The sequence below is a fragment of the Leptidea sinapis genome, chromosome 15 (genome assembly GCF_905404315.1).
Source record: "Leptidea sinapis chromosome 15, ilLepSina1.1, whole genome shotgun sequence".
NCBI lineage: Eukaryota > Metazoa > Arthropoda > Insecta > Lepidoptera > Pieridae > Leptidea > Leptidea sinapis.
This window is the reverse complement of record NC_066279.1, coordinates 1,469,655-1,491,211: the sequence shown is the minus strand read 5'-3', so window position 1 is coordinate 1,491,211 and position 21,557 is coordinate 1,469,655. Positions and strand designations below refer to the sequence as shown.

At 32.2% G+C, this 21,557-nt stretch overlaps 1 protein-coding gene across 1 annotated transcript in view; it reads left to right on the top strand.

Annotated features, from left to right (window-relative positions):
* Nucleotides 1-21,557, top strand: part of LOC126968395 (facilitated trehalose transporter Tret1-like) — a 112,865-nt gene that overhangs the window by 71,895 nt on the left and 19,413 nt on the right. The window contains exons 3-4 of the mRNA XM_050813402.1: nucleotides 10,948-11,124; nucleotides 20,579-20,738. Of these exons, the coding sequence (XP_050669359.1) occupies nucleotides 11,023-11,124; nucleotides 20,579-20,738 (262 nt within the window). The 5' untranslated portion in view covers nucleotides 10,948-11,022. The remainder of the gene's footprint in view (nucleotides 1-10,947; nucleotides 11,125-20,578; nucleotides 20,739-21,557) is intronic.

Here is a 21,557-nt window from a genome sequence, read left to right as displayed (position 1 = left end):
CTTGCGGTACGACTGTCTATGTCTGGTCTATATATACATACATTAAATTGCTACATATGCCTGGAACATTCCAGATCAACAGTGTGCAAAATTACGGCAACACAAATAAATTAAGAAGCGTAAACTAAAAAAACACGCTTTGATTGAAAAGATAATGGTTGAAATTTAAAATAAATATCAGTTCCTACCTTATTGGCGATAGATGAAAAAATTACATAAATTAACAAAAATCTTATTGTAAATTGAAAAATGGAATAATTTTATCAAATTAATGTATTGTCATCGTTCCTCGATAAATCTACGAAGTTTGAACGAAATCTGGCTGTTTAAAGTGGGTCAAAATCGCGCCCAAATGAGTCGATTACAAACAAACATACGTATACAGGTGAAGCTAATAAAACACGTGTAAAAAAGATCGTGTTTATTAAAAAAAATAGCAAATATCTCATTATGATTGGTATATAAAAGGTCCATACAGAATTATATAACCCATAAATATGATTGTAAAAAAAACCTGAAACAGGTTAGTATTTACCGTTAGTACATATCTATGCCAACTCCGAGGTAATTACTTGTACTGAATTAGTTTAAGGTGTAACACTCCAAAGCTATCCAATAGGTTTCCCTCTTGCAATAAATGGTTCTTCCTAAGTCTACTAGGACAACTGGGGACCTTGTTCCTGTTACGAATTTGTGGCCAGTTTTATTCAATTGTGGACTTTTTATTGCGCTTTTCGGATCCCTATTACATAATTTGAGGATTCTTCTGTAAGCAGTAAGAATATTACCCAAGAATGTGATGAATGAAAGCTTTGACGTCTGTGATTTTACACGTATTGTGCAATGCACATAAGAAATATACTACTGGTTTTTTCCATATGTTATCGGAAATGTATCTAGAAATTGTAAACAATTCTCAGGAAGTACATTGCCGAGCCAAATTGGGAAATGCTAATGTATCAAAGGTTTGAGTGAAACTTATATTTTCTTGTCAGAATATCTAACGACAAAGTATTGCTTTTGCGTAATATTTGCAATAGATATTTGAAACACGTATTTGTGCAAATGGGTCGAGAAGAGATACATACCTTGAATTAGATAAGATTTTTACAAGTACCCTTTTGTACTCCAAAAATTATTGTTTTTTTTTAAAGAACATGGTTCGCTCTAAATAGCATGCCGAATTTGAGTGTCTTATGCAATTGCCAGATAGAGCTAAAGCTAATTTTACTATTGAAACAGTGCATAAATTCAGTACAATATTTTTTATACATTGCCGAGACACCAAGTAATAAGAAGATAAATATAAATATAATATTTTCGTGTCCCGGTATTTGTTACCAAACTCCTCCGAAACGGCAAAACCAATTTGTTTGACAATTTGTGTGTATATCGGGTAGGTCTGAGAATCGGCCAACATCTATTTTTCATACCCCCTAATTGATAAGGGTCACCCACTCCTAAATATTTTTTAATTTTTTTTTGACAATTTTTTTTATTGTTATTTTATTACAAATCAGCATTAAAATACATACAAATTCAATCTTCGATCAACACCTATTGTTGTATAGCGATTTTAATATTATTCTATGCCATCCACAGATTATTTATTGATTTTTTATTACTTTATATGGCAATAAAACGTTTGCTGGGTCAGCTAGCATAATATGAATTTAAAATTACCTAACTTTTTAAAAAATAGACGTAATTAGTTTTTTTTTGGTCACAAGTGATCTGTTTTAGTCGGTATACGGGCTACTATTGCATTATTTTCTGGTCACTCGGTTAAGCCACGCCGGTACAGATTCAATTTTGAATTTTTGCCCATAATCTAATTTTACTACCGTCAATAAACCTCAATGCGCAACCTTACTGTTATATAAACACGGATGTCGAGTGAATCAGAAGTGTCAACAATAAAATATATGAAATAATATCGCGGCACACATAACACTTTATAATGGGAGATCTAACATTGACCTAATTCTGTGTAAGGTCTTTGCGGCTGTGCTATACTGCAAGATATACAATACTTATACATATATACATATCAGTAATTTGTCTCTTTGTATTTAAAAATATATAATAGTTTTATTTTTGGGAATTTTCCCTCTACATATACCAGTAACATAATATCTAATACTATTTGTCTGTTTGTATGTGTTTTAGTTAATCTTTGAAGCAACTACAGCAATTTTTACAGGGATTTTACTGCCTGACAGATAGTTTTACTTTTATTATTAGAAGTACACCGGGCTAATTTTATGGCAGAAAATGAAATATTCTTGTGTCGAAAATCTTTGTAAAAGTATATCCTAAATTGTAACTAAAATATTTACAGAAGAATAAACCATTCTTACATATTTTAATGACAAATACATCCTGTTTTAATTTACACATTTATTACAATATAGTATATAGTATTTGACTATAAATTGGTACCTACATATACCTCATTCAATGATTCGTCAAGCTTGAATCTCACGTCACCATGACGACATTAATATGGCGGCCTGTCCCTGTCTAAGCGCGCGGGGATTATAATGTAAAAACGTTATTAATTGATTCCTGGACAATTCTTTTCGATGTAATCTTAACCGCTACTATCAATTCAGAAACAAATGGCACTTTGAGAGAGATAAAACGTAACTCGATTCTTTAGAGATTGTTTAAATGTAGCAAAAGAAGTGTTGAAACAGCTGAGCCATCGACAGATGAAATACATGTCGTTCTTCTCTTTGATAAATATCTAAAAAAAAGCACTACATGATATATTCGTAATTCTATACAAAAGACACTCAATGTAGTTATATCAGCTTATTTACTTGTTTCATAAGCAAAAATTGTTATTGAATGTAATTAAAAACTTAATATTTTATTGAAGGTGAAACTGGATGCCCAGTTTATAGCAAATATACGATACATAAGCAAATATATAGATAAACCCTGTGTAAAAGTGTTTACTTACTACAAATTTGATTGTAAATGTATTGGCAAATAAATGTCTTTGGAAGTAACTAGCATTTTAAACACAGTCCCTAGCATGTTCTAGCAATGTAGAATTCATTTCAACGTCTAAGTTAATGATTATATAAGGCTTGTGTTAATCTGTACATATAATAAAATCGAAGGCATACAGTGTCTGTTTAAAATCTGTTCTTCAATTAAACAATTTTTTTTATGTTAGTATAGTTAAAAATTGCTTAAGAATTTTCGTTTTTTTTTTGTGGACGCTTATCTCAGAATTGGCTAAGTCGATTTGATTCAGTCTAAATTCTAATCGGAACAAACCTCAAAGTTGAAGCTGTCAAAACTCGACTCACGAGCATGCGGTCATAAAATAAATAGTAATAAAATTTGGCATTTAAACTGATAAATCGTCAAATCAAAATAAAACACAAAAATTTCTAACCATCAAATGAGCCTTACATATACGGGCGGCTTTCAATAAGAAATTGAAAGAAATGAAATACGTGCCTCATGAACATATTTTAAATACCTTTAAATATAATTGATATTACAAGCAAATATGTAAATTGTGCAAAAACACATGTTGAAACAAAACTCGGACACTGAACGACCTAAATAATACGAATATAAATTATTCGACACATAAGGGTGACAGTTCAGTTAAAGATATAAATTATTGAGCTATTATCTAAGCCTAATCTGTGGCTTATAGAGTGCAATATATCACTTTATGGTTGAAAGGTTCAATTAAAAAAAGGTTAAAATTCACTTATTTTAAACGTCAAAATTTAGCACACACGAAAAAGCATTGAACCTGAAAAAACACAATTAAAAGAAACTCTCCGGTCCCTCTCTCAGCCTCTTTTATTAATAAAACTGTACAGGAATAATTTTTTCTTTCATTATTATTAACTATTATTTTAATACAATTTTGCCTGTAATCATATGTGCCTATCTTTACGATAGTTAATAGGTGTCATGATTTCACAAGTCTGGAAATTGATTATGTATGACAATTGATTATAAATTGTCTTCTTAGGCTGCAAATCATGGAAATCTTTCCATACTCTTTACCAGACTACGGAGAAACAAAAAGACAGGCTATTATTTTGACCGGTATGTATTTATCTATTCCCTCATAACTTGTAAATATGTTATGATAATTTAACAAATGAGATTTTTCTAAGACTCAGCGTTTTTTAAATGTTGGTTATATTCTTAATGAGGTCATAAAATCTGTTACAAATAAAAATGCATTTATTTCTTAAGGCAACGACTACAATTCTGTTTTCTATTTTCAAAAACGTGTAAAATGGCGGGATACTATCGTAGATTCAACAGAAAGGGTATACTTCATTATTATGCTTGCATGTACTCAATATTTTAAAGCATGTCTTACTCTATAGCATACGTAGTCGGGTTAGTAGTGGTAGTTTTGAACTTACATAAGTTTTGTGATTCTTATAAAAACATTTTCTTTGCACCACCAAAATTTCTAATAAATATTCATACGACTTGAGATATGGCTTGCATTACAACTATGTAGCTGCCAATATCTTAAGAACATCATATCTTTCAGTAGCGCACAGTCTTAAGCAAAGTGCGTCAACATTAGTCTTTGAACAAAAATATCTGCATATTTATAATTACTGAACGAAAACTAGAGATGTTTTCATGTTCATGTTCCGACTTCCATTGACGTGGTTTATGTTTTGAAAATATTTCCACTGTGAATCCATTCTGCTCTTGTGAAGGATAGTTAAAGCAACAACTAATTCATTGTTACTGATTTGAATTGTTTGAAATAAATTAAAATATTCTTATAATAAACTAGCTGACCCGGCAAACTTTGTTTTGCCATATAAAGTATAATTCACGCAATAGTTTTATAAGTAATAAAATATTGCCTATATATATATTGTACATCATTTTGTTCTATTGTCAATAGTTTTTGCAGCGCACGCAAAAATAGGTTTTCGATTTTACAACTTGTGTTACAAAATAGCAATTTTATTACGGATCCCTAATTTTGAAAAAAAAACATAGCCTATAGCCTTCCTCGATAAATGGACTACCCAACACTGAAAGAATCATTCAAATCGGACCTGTAGTACCAGAGATTAGCGCGTTCAAACAAACAAACAAACAAACAAACACTGCAGCTTTATAATATAGTATAGATTATTAATTCTAAGATAAAAACTATGTAATTTCTTGCACAGGAAGGGTCTTGTATAAGTAAACAATAATGTCGTTCTATTTGCATGACGGCCATTTGCTAGGTTGCCATATGGAGTTTTTTTATATAACTAGCTGCCCCGACATACGTTGTTCTGCAGATAGTAAAAAATACTGTTTTAAAGGAATTTGCCAATAGTCAAAACATGAAGGATTATTTCTTAAAAAATGCTCCCTGTTGTTATAATAAAATTGTTTCACAGCAGAACTGTCAAACCGTGCGTCACTAAATTCTCTCATAGAAAATATGTCCATACATAAAAAATATTGAAAATGAAAGTAATTATGGGTCCCAAATCGAAATAAAATCTATCCTATCTGTCAAGATGGACCAAACTGCTCTCCATGGAGTAATCCGCATTAAAATCCGGTCATTAGTTTAGGAGTCCATCGCGGACAAACAACGTGTCACGTAAATTATATATATTAAAATGATATTATAGCAACAGTAAAACACACTGTCTAAAGTTAATTTTTGTTACATTTGCAGTATATTGGATATAAACGAAATATTTCTTTTACGACAGTAATTTAAAATTACAGTGTTATATATAGTTGTTGTTTAGTACGGAACCCTTCCTGTACGAGTCGCTCGCCCTAGGTTTTTATAGAACGCGTTGTTTGTTAAATGACTTCTATTTTATTATTTTGGTAATAACATTATTCGAACATTTTTTCAATTCAAATTTTTAATTATTTCCTAATAGTTTTAGATACACTATCACATACGACTAAATTAGCTAGAAGCCGATTCACCAAAGTAAATGTAGCTCTTATATGGACATAGACAGTACATTATATCGATACTTATTAGTCTGACGATAAGCGATATATATATATAATACTAGCTGACCCAGCAAATGTTATATTGCCATCATAGTATCATCATCAACTGTAGTTAATCTATCAACTATAGGTAGCTAAAATTAAGTTTTTTTTTTAACTCCTGAGAAAGACAGATACAAATATTCTAATTAGTTATTCATTTTAAACTATTCTTTCAATTTGATTTCTGAACGACGGGGGACGACACATCAAAGGAATAACAAAATTGTTGTTTTTTTTTTTTAAATTCCGAACATTTTCATATTTACTCACATTTGAAACCTTCCCTGGATTTCCACAAATAATTCAAGACCAAAATTAGCCAAATCGGTCCAGTCGTTCTCAAGTTTTAGCGAGACTAACGATCAGCAATTCATTTATATATATATAGATAATAATAATATAATAATAATATTGACACACTTTTTACACAAATTATCTTGCCCCAAGTTAAGCATATATAGCCTGTGTTATGGGTTACAAGACAATGATATATTTAATACAATATACTTACTTAAACATACATAAATGCATTTAAACATCCATGGCTCGGAAACAAACATCCATATTCATCATATAAATGCTTGCACCTACCAGGATTCGAACCCGGGACCTCTAGCTTAGTAGGTAGGGTCGCTAACCACTCGGCTATACAGATCGTCTATATATATATATAAGTACCTACTTTGTACAGAAATAATTTCAATCAAATATCCACTACAAATGAGGTTAAGTTTGATTTTCTAATCACGACGATATAAAGGATTACAGTGTATGTAGATTGAAGACACAACTATACTTAATTACTGTTGTAGTTTTAAAATTATAATATTAACTCTACTATGTATATTTTTTTTAATTACTCGTTGTAAGTCATGACGTTTGAGTAATTTTATTGCATCTCGTGATACAAATTGTTATTTGAATTATTCAAAATGATGTCTGACTCTGAGAATCTGTAAATAATTATGAGTTTCTTGCAACTTCTTCTCAATAAAGCTCAATCTTTACCGAGGTGATGATTATTGAATAGTAGGTAAAATGAATAACTTTTGCATTCATAAGTATAATTTTATTACTTAATTGAATAAATTTGATTTGATTCAATGACACCAAAATCTTAAGCCAATTTGAAATAATTTGACACTCATTTTGATTATTAGCTGTTTAGCATAGGATCTGTTTAATTATTGTAATATCAAAGTGGACGAATCACCAGTAATAGGCTCCTTTGCACAGGATGCTGGCGGCGTTTTTCTGTCGTAAAGCAGTAAGATGAAAAATTATTGTGTTTTGGTGTGAAGAGCGCCGTAGCTAGTGGAATTAGTGAGAATGAGACTTCATCATCATCTTCATCATCATCAACATCTTATGTCTCAAGGTAACGAGTGCAGGCTTTGGGTTTTCCAAGAATCCTGAGCAGCACTGCATTGTTATGGGCAGTTCGTATCAATTACCATCAGCTGGACGTCCTACTCATCTCTTCCCATATCTTTATTGTATGAAAATAATTCTGAGCGGCACTACAAATGCGCACGTCGCCTTGAGACATATGATGTAAGTCTTATTTTCACAGTAATTTCAGTAGCTACGGCGCCCTTCAGACCGAAACACAGTAATGCCTACACATTACTGCTTCACGGCAGAAATAGGCGCCGTTATGTTACCCATAATCTAGCCAGAATCCTGTGCAAAGGGGCCTCCCACTGACATAAATATTGTCATAAAAAAATCTTTCTTCAAAATTTATCTCATAGTAACTATGTCATGTGTAGCTGGATCGCTATTTGCTATTTAAGATTTTTTTTCTTGCGGTTTTCCTTATTAATCGCTGAAAGAATAGTATTTAATAATGTTTACAGTATGTTCTTTCAATAAACAATCTTGTATGACGCAGTAACCTATGTATTGTTAGTGACGGAGCCAAGACAATCTGGTTGGTACTTGGTCATCTTGCGATCTCAGTCGAGTAGCAATCTTGCTCTCAGATTGTTTCCTGTAAGGAAAAATAGTTCGTGAATTGTAACTATTGTGATATACTATGACTCGGTGATATATATGGTAAGATATATGTATATAATAGTATATTATCGATTATATATATGTATATGTACATAGGCACATTTGCGAACACCTGGAACAAACTTAACGTTGTGATTTATATATATTTATATCTACTGCAAGACTTTCCAGTCTCGTACTAGAATTTGGAGAGTCACTTCTCGCGAGGATGCCTCGTGTAGAGGCGAAACACGTATCGAATTAATTGAAGTTGAAACTTAGCGGAATTTACAATCATTTGGTTAATATTAATGTAATTAATTGAACATACCTACAAATTATCAACAAAAATGAACCTGTTTTAACCCGGCAACCTTAATGTTGTGGCTGATAGAGCTGGTAACCATTTTTTTTATTCTTTACATAATTTACTTTAAAATAACGTACAATTTACTAAAAAACATATGGTTACAATTTACATCAGATAATTTATTACTCTAAAATGAATAACCGATAATATGGCTAATACGTCGCTTATTCCCTAAGCGTTCATTTAAAAATAGTTCATTAACTAGTAGGATCTTACCCCCTTATTCATAATAGTCTGCTAACTTATAGCATTCCTAATTCTCACTCTGTCTTCTTCTATTGACCTAAGTCAGAATGAGAAAAAACACTCCTTAGCGGCTGTTTAAAGTTAGCGGACCATTATGAATAAAGGGAATAGAATATAATTGTATTGACTTATATAATGAACACCGTTCAGGTGTTATCTATGTAAATAAATTTAAATGTTTTATTAAAATGTCTCTGCTATAAATCTTACTCGACAGCGGAATATCTAAGCGATCGGACAGCCTGGGATTAAATTATGATTATTTTATTGCAAATGACATAGTACATTATTGTTTAATTTAATTTTATATACTCGGAGAGTTTCTTGAACCATTTTTTCACTTAGTACGTCATCAACAATTTTTCTAAAGCAATCAATTGTGAAAAAATAAAAATGTTCTTCCCTGATTTAATCTCAGCCTATTTGAACAGGATATTACTACGCAGTCAATTTAGTCGAAGTTAATATTAATAAACAAATAAAATTTGAAAAACAAAATTTTATGAACGATGCGGGATTCGAACCCACGACATCCGGCGTTCCGTGCCGGTGCTCTAACCAACTGAGCTAACCGTTCCGCCTCGCTATAAAATTCTGTTTGCTTTGTTCAACTCTCAGGTTGTGGCTTCATCTGGGTTCGAATCCCGCATCGTTCATAATTTTTTTTTTCAAAATTTATTTGTGTATTAATCTAGAAGTGAGGGTTATCACTTTAAAAACATAACATATTGTTTAGTTATTATTATCTAAAATAAAAAAAAAGGTATTAAATTTTATAAACTACTAGCTGATCCAGCAAACGTTGTATTGCCATATAAAGTAATAAAAAAATTGTGGGGTATAAAAAATATATGACGACCGATTCTCAGTACTACCAAATATATCGTACATAAGATTTATCATACTAAAATAATACATTCGATTGCCATCTTGCAACTCTATTGCGTATCTGTGGATGGAATAGAATAATATTAAAATATCGATACAAAAATAGATATTGATCGTAGACGTGTGAAAATTTAGTGTTGTATGTATTTTTTAATGTTGTATCATAAAAAAAATAAAAAAAAATTATCCAAAAATAAAAAAATAAAATTGGCGTAACATATAGGAGGATGAAAAATAGATGTTATCCGATTCTCAGACCTACCCAATATGCACTCAAAATTTGATGAGAATCGGTCAAGCTGTTTCGGAGGAGTTTAACTACAAACACCACGACTCGAGAATTTTATATATTAGATTTTAAATATTGCCATCTCTGTTCTCTACAAAAATATGTTCGTGTGTCCGCAGCTAAGAAAATACACTTAATTATCTATTTATTACTTATTTACTAATCTTTATTTATATTTATTCTACAATCTCAATATTATGATCTGATTTAAATAAAATCTTTTTAATTATAGTTTACACACGTGAGTTGAATGGGAGAGTTTAAGCCGTAGTTATTTCTATAAAGTTATTTAAGGACAAGTGTACTTACACATATCTTTATAAGTCCCTCGTGCGACCCCAACTAGAATATGCAAGCCCAATATGGAATCCTTTTTACTCGATCCACGAAAAAAGAGTCGAGACTGTTCAAAAAAAATTCTTACGCACATTAAATTATCGTGTAAAAGGAAACCGAGCCCACTATAATGATTTGCTGCTTAAATACAACTTTCTTCAGCTATGTCAGAGCCGCACTATAACAGACTGTGTAACTTTAAAGAAAATATGTACTGGTGAGCTGACATCTTCTGAGCTCCTCAGTCTCGTAGGCTTTCACGTCCCAGCCAGGTCTCTCCGCACATGCATTACTTTTGAGCTATCGTTTCGCGCGCCATTACTCAGAAAGTCAAAATCTTACAACAATAGTTTTCTTGACATCGACATATTTTCGTGCTCCCCTGCTGTGTTCAGACACAATTTAGAATTAAAATTAAAATCGTTCTTATCGTTGCCCCAAGTTTAGTTTTAATTAATTTCATTTGTTTACATCTTTTGTATCAATGAGCATAATCAAATTAAAATTAGTTACTTCTGTGAATTTTGCGTTTTGTGACTTTTCCTTTGTTTCCTTTGATTTTTCTTTTTGTTATTATTGTATTTGTGAAACATGTGTTAGGACGCATCTATATTTATATTTTGTATCTCTTTCCTATATTGTTCAGTTCTTGTGATGTGTTTGTTATGTTTCCTTGTAATAATAAATAAATAAGTATTGGGGAATAAAATATGGTCGTCTTCCGAATGATATTATTCATCAATATGGATGACAATTTTATTAATTGTTGTTATTTTTGTTACAGATACATTCAGAAATACCGAACCAAATGTGATGCGATCGATTTGAAACTTTATAAGTGTTAGTGTTAACTGTGTTAATGAGTGAAAAAGTGATTAGTGGCAAAATGACGAACATATCACCGGAAGCGAGGATCATGATGATCAGGAGTGATGATCACCGCCAGGGGTATCGGAGACAGGTGATTATATTTAACTTAATACTTAACTATGGAAATTATTATCCGCCTTTATGAGTGTTTCGTCTGTTTTTTTACGATATTGAGGGCAAGAGCAGGACGTTCAGCTGATGATAATTGATACGCCTTGCCACCTTGAGACATAAGATGTTAAGGCGAAGAGTAAGCAGAAAACACGCAAACATGGTGTTTTTAGACAAGTTTTGTGGTGAAAGTATAGCATTTGGAGCTATGAACACTACTTAATCCTGTTACACATATCCTTAAGTCTTATTTGTAGGTTGCTAATGCTTGCTGTTGGTTATAGTTAACATTGCCGAGCCTTTTTGAACTACCACTTTTCTGTGAAGTTAAACAAGTTTTTGGCATGGAGTGACGCATTTTTTTGGTACTTCTCTCAGAAAAGTTAGACTTATAGCTTGTACTTTTTTGTGTAGGTTCATTTATTCAGATTAGTAGTGAATAACGAGGATTGTAAGCATATAAACTGTTTTCCACCCAAGAATTTTGAAAATATTGGCTTTGTTACATAGATGGCGGGCCGGCAGCCGTGAACTCATATCGCTCAAGGTCGCTGGCATTTAGTGTCGCCTTAAGTCTCATTTGCCCAGTAATTTCACTAGACACGGCCGTTCAGACCGAAACACAATAATACTGTACAAACCGCACCTTACGAACGAATTTGTTAAATATTACAGCTATCGTAAAATACTCTAGTTGATTTAAAAGAGTGGCCGTTAAGTTTCTTTTTTTCTAACCTCATTATGGTAGATTCAGTAATTTAAATTTAATATTTATAGTAACTATTCAAAAGCGCCTAGTTTAAAACCAAAACCTTATTGAATAAAGTTTTTTTGCCATTGACAGTGTAACGTAAGTACTTGAACATTCATTACACTTCACACTATACTACAACTTTATCGCATGCAGGAGGTCTACTCGCAAACTCGACAACGATACATTCGGAACGATATGATAATACTCCGAATATATCGCAACTATCCTACTCTAACAAATGTTCGAATTCGTTATCGTTTATCGTTACCATAGACTAATATTTTGATTTTTTTACGATGTTAGTGTGAATGAAATATGTTCAAACCTAAACATTATCTGTGCTATGTCGCTGTTAAGTGTCAAAAGTCAAAACATAGTTTAGGCGCTAAGGAACATGCCAGACTCTGCACCACCAATTTGGCATCATTTACACATAATGTAAATGTTAAAAAAATATGTAATGAATGTTATATGACCATTTAGAATTGAATAAATAATACAAAAGTTGCGGATAATAAAATGAAAAAAAAGTAACTCAACGATTTATCGAATATCGATTTTAGTAGTAGGCCCCCAGGGTCGGTAAATCTAGACATAGTTCTCACGCATAGAAATAAATTATTTCTCATCATTTTCTAAAGGCACTATAGCTACTATAAAGTCAATAAATTTGGTTTGGTAAAAACCCAGTTTTCGGCTGCATAATCCCTAAAATTTGCTGTATTCGCCGGGTATATCTATTATGTCTAGTTAAAAGTGAATTAAAAACAACTGCAATGTTAATTTTAAAATATAACAACCCGTTAGAGCTGTCATAGCAATAATAAATGGCCGCTTTGAATATTCGATAGAACAATATGAACCAATGAATCTATAGATAGAGTCGAAAGACAGAGTAAGAAAAATATTCTCTCAGGACTGAAGATGATTCTAATGTTCACCACTACTTCAGGTTTGTTGAGTTGTAAAGAGAGGAATTGCAAATGAAAAGAAGTGAAGCAAAACTCATTGACAGCTTTCGATATTATACAAAATAATTAAGCATTTAATATATTATGCAAAGCAATGTGTCGCACATGATGAAGGTTGTAACTTACCTGAGTTGGTTAATAATCGGCACGAAGCTGTGTCATTCCCATGGCCGTGTATTTTGCGTAAAAACGTCTATATGTAACGTAACGTCTATATGTAATGTAACGTCTATATGTAACGTAACGTTCACACTACACACATTACGTACGCCTATCTAAATTACGATATTTACAATTTACCTTCAAATATTTTTTAAGTTATACTTCTTTAGGCGCGTTATGAAAAAAGATGAGAATGAAATTTTAAGATGAGCGCGCATCGCTGTAACACAAATGTAACAGGTGAAGTTGTTTCCTAAAATTTTCTGACGTTTGCGTTGACATTCATTATTATTTTTTTGGTTTCTTCGTCCATTATTAGGATAGGCAAGGGTTCACGACCGTACAGCCGTATTCGTTATTCAATAATTAATTGTCAAAGCCATCGTTGTAAGATTTTTACAATATTGTTCTTTCTACAAACGTAGAATAAATAATTTTAAGGATTTTTAATATCTCCATACTATAACTTTAACACTAAAATTTCTTTACGCAATCGATAAATTTTAACGAGAGCTGAGGATTGAAATCTCAAAGTCAAAGTCAAAGTTTTTATTTGCATAAACATGTTAGATTGATGTTACATAAATATTATTAAGTACATGTTTGCCACATTTATGACGTGCAAATTTTATAATATACATTTCTAAATCATTAGCTACAATATTATAAATTTAACAAAAGATTAGTAGCAGTATTATATAGTATATAGTCAAGTTTTTAGTTGAAAATATTCGTCTAATTAATATAAGCAGGCGTTACTTTGCGGAAATCCATAATTATACAAATGGTTTAAGTTTTCTTTAGTGTTAATTCCGCCAATATTTGTTTTTTAAAACAATTCGACACGTGTTTCGCCTCTACACGAGGCATCCTCAGGACGTGTTGTCTCACCAAAATCTGGCACGAGACTGAGTCTCGCAGCAAGCAGTTTTTACTAAGGTGTATTTTCAATTTAGATGAGAAATTTCTATTTGACGATACCTCTCTTATTATTTTTGGGATTATAGATTTTTATGCACATACACAAACAGTTTCTCTGAAATAATGTAATTCTCGTAAGTTCTAAATATAATAATCTATGCGAAAGTTATAACAATTTCCTTGATTCGTTCTTCGTAATTCTATCGAGTGATATATTTAAACTTCACATTGTTTAAATGATATGTAGCAATTATACCAAACTGTATACTCAAATTTTGTTACCATCTGTTCTTGATGTAGATCCGTTATTAAAGTACCTCAAACATCATTAACAGTAACAGTCAAAAATATCATTAAAGTTGTCAGTATAGATTCTAAATCTGACACGGTGCGAGAAACCGACTCACCCTTGACGGCTCCATCTAGGCTTTTATATGTTTATGACAATTTCCGAAACGTTGTTTATTTGAAAATAAACTTTAAGGTTCATATATAAGGTCGATAATCACTTGTCCTTTATATAATTTAAGTCAGTGTGCCGGTCGATGACCCTGCCAAATGTTCAGTTCAATCTAGTGACGGTTTTAGATAATGCAACTAGGAATGTAATAAGTTCCGAGTCGATAATCGACAGTTTAATGCAAGAAGCCAAGTTATTGTTAAATATAATATTAACCTCAGTAAAAAGGCATGAAAGGCATTTATTTTCTTCAATTTGAGAGTTATTTTTGATCTATGCAAGACACAGATCAATTATCAAAGCATATTTATTTTAATTTTAGTTTACAATTTAAGCAAACTTACAGCTCGATTCATATTTAAGCTACATATTTACAAGTTTTCACAAATAAGGACGTATTATTGTGTATAGTCGTTATATTAATATTTAACTACCTTTTTTTTTATGAAAATAAGGGACGAGACGAGCAGGACGTTCAGCTGATGGTAATTGATACGCCCAGCCTATTACGATGCAGTGCCGCGCAGGATTCTTGAAAAACCCAAAAATTTCAGCGGCACTACAATCACGCTTGATACATAAGATGTTAGTCGCATTTGCCCAGTAACTTCACTAGCTACGGCGCCCTTCAGACCGAAACACAGTAATGTTTACACATTACTGCTTCACGGCGGAAATAGGCGCCCCTGTGGTACCCATAATCCAGCCGGCTTCCTGTGCAAAGGAGCCTCCCACTGATAAGTTTTATTAATATTAATGATCAAATCATGCAGACCCATATTAATTTTCATGTTATTTTGCAAGTTCAGAAAACTTAGACTTAGATTCATATTTAAGGGTTTTTTTCTTTTATTTGGGAAACATACAGTCTAAAACAAAGTAAAACACAATTTAAACAAGTTGAACACTGTCTTGTAATAGAAAAAAATAAACTCCATTTTAGATAATAATAATAATAATAATATTGACACACTTTTTACACAAATTATCTTGCCCCAAGTTAAGCATATATAGCCTGTGTTATGGGTTACAAGACAATGATATATTTAATACAATATACTTACTTAAACATACATAATATATTCATATAAACATACATAAATACATTTAAACATCCATGACTCGGAAACAAACATCTATATTCATCATATAAATGCTTGCACGTACCGGGATTCGAACCCGGGACCTCTAGCTTAGTAGGTAGGATCGCTAACCACTCGGCTATACAGGTTGTCAGATATCGTTACTGTTAGGTTATTGACGTTGTTATTTGCTTCATAGTATTATGTCCTGAAGAATCATTAAGAGAGAAATTTAAAGAAGTGAACATTTTGACTGTTGCTTCTCAATATATTCTTGATAATGTTTTCTATGTTCATAAGGAGATTGAGGAATTTGCTAGAAACTATGACAATCATAATTTTAACACTAGGGACAAACATATACTTGTTATGCCTAATACTCGGTTAAGTCGAGTTATTAAGTCTTTTATTGGGCGATCTATATGCTTCTACAATATGATCCCAGAAAATGTACAAAACAAATGTGTTACGAAATTTAAAAGAATTGTTAAAAAACGTTTGTGTGGGAAAGGATACTATAGCATAAACAATATTCTTAATGATATCACAGACTGAGAATGTAGCGAACACCCTCAGGCTCTTTAATTATAAATGTTTATTGTACGATATTACATTGTAATCCAAATTTTTATATAAAAAAAGCCCGTTGTTTTCTTGCGCCCGTTCTTCTCAAGTCTGAGGCAGTCTCATTTGAATGGCTGATAGTTTTTGACGTTCAATAAGTTATTTTGAATAAAAGTATAAACACAAAAACATTAGACAGACCTTGCATAATATTTTTTTGTGAAAACACCGATACTATTTTTTGTAACAAAAAGTATTATTTTCAATTAACCAAAGAATTGTTTTATGGTGATTGCGTTCACGCTAGTTTTCCATTCGAATTTTAAGTACCTCTGTAAAAACATGAATTAATTATTTTCACTATTCTTACAAATCGCTTTAATTTTCATTAACAACTATCTCATTCGTGTATAATATAGTGTCTGACATAAAAATTGGATGAAGTTAAAATGTATATATTGAATCAATAATAACCGGAAGACGCAATGTCGGTAGCCCCCCACAAGATGGACCGACGATCTGGTCAAGATCTGGAATAGGTTGGATGAGGGCAGATCTTTGGGGAGGCATATAATATGTCCAGAAGTGGACGTCTTCCGGCTGAAATGATGAATCAATAATTTATTTATGAAACTGCTCTTCTTTAAAATATACTCAAATTATTTGTTTTGTTTTTAAAGTGAATTAATACACATATAAAATTTGTAAACAAATTTTATGAACGATGCGGGACTCGAACCCACGATCACGCGTGCCGTGCGAGTGCTCTTCCAACTGAGCTAACCATTCGAGCTGAACCTGAGATTTTAACAAAGCATACAATATTTTATGAAACTCGTTCGAGTCGAGTTCAAATAAATAATTGAGTTACGACACAAGTTTAGTTTAACAATTAATGAATATATTATTAAAGTCTGCATCGATAAAGTCGCACATCACTATTACAAAGTGCATGTAGCATTGATCGATACAGAACATACCTTCTCGTTGCTTCTGTCATTTAAGTACAGAGATCAATTATTTCTATCTATGGTACATATTATACATGGTATTTTGATTGTACCTCTTAATATATTTTTAGATAGTTTGTAATGAAATTAATTCAACAACTTGTTGACCTTAGATTAAGGATTGGTCTCCGCTGTGCTTCAAATAGATACCGCACTACCTTAATTGTAGTGCCGCTCAGAATTTTTGGGTTTTCAAGAATCCTGAGCAGCACTGCATTGTAATGGGCAGGGCGTATTAATTACCATCAGCTGAACGTCCTGCTCGTCTCGTCCCTTATTTCCATTAAAAAAAAATAAAAACTTACCACCAGAAAAACTTGCTTGACTCATCACTTTTCCTGTTAAAAAATATTTATTGTTCCTTCATTACAAACAAAAAAGTTAATTGAAATAATACAACGCAATCTACTCAGGCAAAGCCACGGGCGTGCGCACGTTAATTATAATAAATATTTAGTTTCTTCGCTTTTTGTCATTATGTAGCTTTACTTGACAGGCTGCAAATTAAGGGATACCTTCAAAAACAGCTGTTTATTTTTTTCTGTAAGTAAGTTTTTATTATTGTGGTTAGCTGACAGGTCTAATATATTGACATTACTATGTTTGCCATAAATATTGTTACATCTTCGAATTTTCAAAGTTAATAATAGGATTTTCTAGATTTTGAAGTTATACTTCTTTAGGCGCGTTATGAAAAAAATATGAGAGTGAAATTTTAGGATGCGCGCGCATCACTGGAACACAAAAGTATCAGTGTTAAGTTAGTTCCTAAAATATTCTGACGTTTGCGACACTCGTTATTTTTTTTTTGGTTTCTTCGTCCATTATTAGGACAGGCAAAGGGTTCAAGCCCATACAGCCGTATTCATTATTTTTAATAATGAATTGTCAAAGCCGTATTTGCAAGATTTTTACAAAATTGTTATTGAATAGCACGAGGAATAAATAATTTTAATGATTTTTGCTTCGTTAGGCCAAAGAAGTATTACTTCTTGTGTGCATACATAAGTACACACACACTTTTTTATTACAACTCTAGCAGACAACGTAAACTACTTTTGGCCTCCTTTGCACTGTTGGTGTTCCTTTTGCTTAGTATTAGAGTGAAAGGGATATTTACGCGACTTAGCCATGTGATTTCTATTTACTTTGAATAGATTTAAAGATATAAGGCGACACTAAATGCCAGCGACCTTGAGCGATATTAGTTCACGGCTGCCGGCCCGCCACCTATGTAACAAAGCCAATATTTTCAAAATTCTTACGTGGAAAACAGTTTATATGCTTACAATCCTCGTTATTCACTACTAATCTAAATAAATGAACCTACCCAAAAAAGTACAAGCTATAAGAATAACTTTTCTGAGAGAAGTACCAAAAAAATGCGTCACTTCATGCCAAAAAACTTGTTTAACTTCAAAGAAAAGTGGTAGTCTAAAAAGGCTCGGCAGTGTTAACTATAACCAACAAAAAGCATTAGCAACCTACAAATAAGACTTAAGGATATGTGTTACAGGATTAAGTAGTGTTTATAGCTCGAAATGCTATACTTTTACCACAAAACTTGTCTAAAAACTCCATGGTTGCGTGTTTCCTGCTTACTCTTCGCCTTAATTGAACATACATATTCAAAATAGATCGTAATTAGGTACATTTGTATACTGTTTCGCAGGTATTTACGCCCACCTTGGTACACTAGTGGCATTTATATTCTAAGGAGAGTACAAATTTAATTTGACGAATATTAGTAGCATTCATTACCATTTTTAACCGACTTCAAAAGGAGGAGGTTATCAATTCGATCGGTTTGATCCAATTTACGTAATTCGTGTTCGATGCGAAATAGATGCCATTTGGATAAAAGATTTACATAGGCATTTGGCCCAGTAGTTTTCACTTTATGAACATTTATATGAAAATTTTTGTCTACCTGGATGACATAATTGTTTTCTCTGTGTACGGCTTTTTTTGTAGTTTTCATTCAGGTTGATTATATATTATTACTAGCTGACGTTGTATTGCCGATATTAAAATCACGATACAAAAGTAACTGTTGATCGTAGATGGGTGAAAATTTGAAGTTGTATGTATTTTTTAAGGCTGACTCATAATCAAACATATTTAACTTAACATTTAGGGGGATGAAAAATAGATGGTTGCCGATTCTCAGACCTACTCAATATGCTCACAAAATTTCATTAGAATCGGTCAAGCGGTTTCGGAGGAGTACGGGAACGAACATTGTGACAAGAGAATTTTATATATAAGATTAACTGACACTAAAACGTAAAAAATAATTTAATTTAAAACACCTCTTATGCATACCTTTAATATTAATAAAATACTATTATTTGTATGTGCTACATATTGATAGCTTTGAATAGTTAAACGTAGTTTTTTTTTTATATCATTGTATTTCTTTTTTATGTATTATACGAATTCTTAGGAAATTAAGTTGGTACAATCAGGTTGGTATGTTTTAGAATATAATAAATTTATTATTTTTATTACGTTCTTATTTAAAGTAAATATTTCGCTTTTTGTTTACCTACGATATAAATTAAAAAGTAAATAATTTAAGATAATTCCATTAATATGTACAAACAAATAAAGTAATATATACTTACTCTTGTTTTATATGTTGAAGACATTCCTTATAAATATTGCAACTAAAAGAAAATTTTATGTTATTTAAAGTATTTTAAAATTGTAAACAGTTTATATAGTCAGCTGTGCGGCCATTATATGCATATCCCGAAAATTAACATATTATTTATATGGTACCTAATTTATTAAATTTATTTGAATACAAAATCTGCTGAGTTTTTGTTGTTTTCTGTTCTTCTCAGATTCGGGGCGTAAGCATTTGGTTGGTGGCAGATTTTGATAGTCTTTATGTGATTGTGAAATCCTATTTTGATTATAATTATTGAGTATTTCAATCAACCAGTGGGAGGCTCCTTTGCACAGGAAGCCGGCTAGATTATGGGTACCATAACGGTGCCTATTGCTGCCGTTAAGCAGTAATATGTAAACATTACTGGTTTAAGGTCTGAAGGGCGCCGTTGCTAGTGAATTTACTGGGCAAATGAGACAGCTTATGTCTCAAGGTGACGAGCGCAATTGTGGTGTCGTTCAGAACTCTTGGGTTTTTCAAGAATCCTGAGCGACACTGCATTTTAATGGGTAGGGCGTATCAATTACCGTCAGTTGAACATCCTGCTCGTCTCGTCCCTTATTTTCATAAAGAAAAAAAAAGTTTAAGTTAGTTTTATTGATAAATCTAGATACAAAGTTTGCTGTACTGATGATATTCGATTTACATTTAAATCTTGAACCGAATTAAATATTAAAAGGGCAAATCCAACATACAATTGCAAACGATGAGTATATATATATAATATATATATATTTTATGAAAGAGCTCAATAATTTTCAATCCTTATAATTTAATGAGTTTTAGTTAGTGCTACTTGCCCACTTGTGTAATAAAATTAGTCTTTTTTCCAGGTTCTAGCAGCGCTGGCAGTCTCACTGGGCCCTTTTGTGGCAGGTCTCAGCAAGGGATACATGTCTCCTGCTATTGCCTCCATGCAGGAGTCTTCTCTTCACGAGCAGTTCACCGTCACTGATCAACAAGCAAGCTGGATAGCCAGTTTGAGTCTTTTGGGTGAGTTTCTTGCAAGCTACACACTAGTTAAACCTATTCACAAATAACTGTTTCTTAATCTACACGTGTATAAGGAAAACAATGGTGGGAGGCGATGACTGGTCCTGACTGGTAAACGGACGCTACTTGGTATGTCTGAATGAACCTGTTGTCGTTACGTAGGCAGTCCTATTGATGGGATTGGAGATTTATTTATTTTATACAGGAAAGGCTTTCAAAACTGTCTGTCTTTAAACTACTACTATTTTATTTAACCAAAGTCAAACTAATACAGACACAATAGAAAGAAAATAGTAGTCATATATAGAGTACTAGTTGATTCACGCGACTTCGTCCGCGTAGATAAAGGGTTTTAAAAAAAATTAAGCAAGTTTGGAATTGAAGATTATCTCATGTCTTATTGCAGTTCCGGCTCTCGTTTTCGCTCCCGTTCCCAACATTTTATATAAATCTTATTTCGAGGAAGATTGCTATGGCAAACTAAACCTACTATGGGAGTAGTTATATCTCATCGACGTGAAATTCAGTTTTTCACACAACCCATGGGAACCATTGATTTTTCCGGGATAAAATGTCCTTTCCTAAGCTCTAGTCTATCGCTGTACCAAATTTAAACAAAATTGGTTCAGTAGCTCTGGCGAAAAAACGTAACAAACAAACTTACATTCTCATCTTCTATATGTATGTATAAAAATGAATTACTGTTCGTTAGTCTCGCTAAAACTCAAGAACGGCTGGACCGATTTGGCTAATTTTAGTTTTGAATTATTTGTGGAAGTCCAGAGAAGGTTTAAAAGGTGAATTAATATGAAAATTTTC